Source organism: Chiloscyllium plagiosum, unplaced genomic scaffold (assembly GCF_004010195.1).
Source record: "Chiloscyllium plagiosum isolate BGI_BamShark_2017 unplaced genomic scaffold, ASM401019v2 scaf_1412, whole genome shotgun sequence".
Classification (NCBI taxonomy): domain Eukaryota; kingdom Metazoa; phylum Chordata; class Chondrichthyes; order Orectolobiformes; family Hemiscylliidae; genus Chiloscyllium; species Chiloscyllium plagiosum.
This window is the reverse complement of record NW_025214034.1, coordinates 3934-7050: the sequence shown is the minus strand read 5'-3', so window position 1 is coordinate 7050 and position 3117 is coordinate 3934. Positions and strand designations below refer to the sequence as shown.

Below are 3117 nucleotides of genomic sequence, written 5' to 3'. Positions count from 1 at the left end.
CCCAGTGCCCTCTGACCCTATCCCCCACAGTGCCCTCTGACCCCCCTCCTCTCACCTGTCTCCTTGGCCAGGTGGTAGAATTTATCTTTGCGGGTCTTGCCCACCTTCAGCTTCTTGCCCATGGCTGCCCCAGGGCCTGTCCACAGCGCTGTGCCCCCTGCCTCCCTGCCCCTGTCTGTCTGAGTGTCTGTGCTCAGGACAGGGAGCACATGTCCCCCTGCTACCAGGCCACACAACACAAACTGCGCTCCACCTCACTGCAACACGCGCTCTACGTCACTGCAACATGCGCTCTACGTCACTGCAACACGCGCTCCTCTGGCACCACCCTCCCCTGCAGGTCACACGCACGACCGAACGTCACGACGTCGGCCCCACGTCCCCCGGAGGAGCGTCACCTCTCCCCGTTGCTGCAGGCAGGCAGGCAGGGGAGCGATCGACGCATGCGCTCCTCCCGCTTTTTCGCCCCTCCCCCACTTCCAATCCAACGACCAACGGTCGGCGCTCGAGGGCTTGGCGCTCGGGGGCCGAGCGCGCGTGCGCATTGCAACCTCCACCCCCTCCCCTTCGCCCCTTTGGCTGAGGGGGGAGGGGAATAAGGGGGGAGGGGAATGAGGGGGGAGGGGAGGATGTGTGGGGGGGTGGGGAATATGGGGCGGGGGAGGGAATGGGATGGGGGCTGAGGCGAGGTGAGGGCGATGGGACGGAGACGTACCTCACCCCACCCCACGACAACCCGGGGGTTGGCTTGTTCTTTCCTTAAAACGCTCCTTTTCTTCATAAGATTAAACTTGCCCCCAGTGAGGTTGATGTGAGGCGGGCAGTGGGCTGACCTGACACCCCCGTCCGTCGCCACCCACCCCATCCCCTCCCAACGAGGGTGGCAGGGAAGGAGGGGGCGGGGGTTGACCGTTTCCCAGCGGCGGCCATCTTGTGCTGCCCATGCAGTTGTCACTCCTCCATCTTGGCCGAGCTAAAATGGGAAACGCACCTCTGCGACTGAGCGTAGCTGGTGCGTGGAGTGGACGCTGTGCCAGATATTGGGGGGGTGGGGGGGGGCAAGGTCCTGGCGATATTAGCACTGGACTGTTAATCCAGAGGCCCAGGTGAATGTTCTGGGGAAATCAGGGTTCAAATATCACCGCAGCAGATGGTGGAATTTGATTTCAATTTTTAAGAACTGGAATTAGGAGTCTAATAATGACCATGAAACCTTGTCAATTGTCAGCACGATCCATCTGGTTCACTCATGCCCTTTCGGGAAGGAAATTGCCATCTCTCCCTGATCTGGTCCAATTGAGACTGTCCCACAGCGATGTTTAAAATCCAACAACACCAGGTTATAGTCCCAACAGGTTTAATTGGAAGCACGAGCTTTCGGAGCATCGCTCCTTCATCAGGTCAGCCATCTGATGAAGGAGCAGTGCTCCGAAAGCTAGTGCTTCCAATTAAACCTGTTGGACTATAACTTTGTACACCCCAGTCCAACACTGGCATCTCTAAATCACCACAGCAAAGTGGTTGATACACAACTGGTCGTTGGGATGGCCAATAAATGATGTCCTCGCCAGCGATGTCCTCATCCTCAATTTGCAATTGCAAACAGCAGTGTTGGGGAGATGTGCAATCTTTACCTCATGTTTCCCTGATTTCAAAGTGGTTTAAACGTGCCTTTTCTCCCCCCCGCCAGCTGTCACACACTCTGCCGTTCCCAGCCTTCTTCCTGCACACTCCCCAGACCAGAACACCTCGTAAATCTATTCATTGTCCTCTGTCCACGGACCTCCGCACATCTCAACTGAGCGGTCGATACTCACCCTCATGCTCGAGCCCTTTTTCAATAATGACTACACAAAATATGTCTTCCATGTTATGTGGAGGTGCTGGTGCTGGACTGGGATGGACAAAGTTAAAAATCACACAACACCAGGTTATAGTCCAACAGGTTTAATTGGAAGCTCTAGCTTTCGGAGCGACATTCCTTTGTGAGATGGCTAGTGGGGTAGGATCATAAGACAGAATGTATAGCACACGACCATAGTGTCATGCAACTTTTACGATGTATTGAACAAATCTAGATTGCTGTTAAGTCTTTCAACTTTTAGAATGGGTTGCAGGTTTTGGTTCATTAGTATGTAAATCCCAGAACTTCTTTTTAAAGTCACACTCCCGAGGTAATTTAAGGTTTTATTTAAAAAGGTGGCACCTCAGCTCAGACAATGCATTAAAGGTGTGAGGTTAGAGCCATTTGCAGAAGTTCATTGCAGATCCATTCTGTTTTGATCAAAAAACACGCAATCTGCAGGCAGTCAGAGTCATAGAGATGTAACAGCACAGAAACAGACCCTTCGGCCCGACCCGTCCATGCCGACCAGATATCCCAACCCAAACTAGTCCCACCTGCCAGCACCCGGCCCATATCCCTCTAAACCTTTCCTATCCATATACCCATCCAAATGCCTCTTAGATGCTGTAATTGTACCAGCCTCCACCACATCCTCTGGCAGCTCATTCCATGCACGTAACCACCCTCTGGGTGAAAAAGTTGCCCCTTGGGTCTCTTTTATATCTTTCCCCTCTCACCCTAAGCCTATGCCCCTCTAGTTCTGGACTCCCCGACCCCAGGGAAAGACTTTGCCTATTTACCCTATCCATGTCCCTCATGATTTTATAAACCTCTATAAGGTCATCCCTCAGCCTCCGACGCTCCAGGGAAAACAGCCCCAGCCTGTTCAACCTGTCCCTCCTGAACATTACTTGAGGATAGTGAGGGCGATTCCAGTCCAATTATCGCTAAAATATTAATCCAGGGAACCAGGCAATGTTCCAAGGCAGATGGTGGAGTTTGAAATCTGATAAATATCTGGAATTATATGCCCAATGTCCAAAGCCCATCACATTCAAATTGTCCGAACAGTCCATCTGATACAACCCTTAAGGAAGGAAATTGCTGTCCTTATCCGGTTTGGTCAGCATGTGACCCTATAGAGGTTTATAAAATCATGAGGGGTACGGATAGGGTAAATAGACAAAGTCTTTTCCCTGGGGTCAGGGAGTCCAGAACTAGAGGGGTTTAGGGTGAGAGAGGAAAGATATAAAAGGGACCTAAGGGGCAAC

The 3117-nt window shown here is 52.3% G+C and overlaps 1 protein-coding gene across 1 annotated transcript in view; it reads right to left on the bottom strand.

The window, feature by feature from the left end:
• The window catches only part of LOC122547786 (pre-rRNA 2'-O-ribose RNA methyltransferase FTSJ3-like), a gene marked incomplete at its 3' end in the record, with an annotated part of 8742 nt that extends 8456 nt beyond the window's left edge, over positions 1-286 (bottom strand). Inside the window, exon 1 of the mRNA XM_043686366.1 lies at positions 56-286. Within this exon, the coding sequence (XP_043542301.1) occupies positions 56-122 (67 nt within the window). The remainder of the gene's footprint in view (positions 1-55) is intronic.
• Positions 287-3117: the final 2831 nt, after the last annotated feature.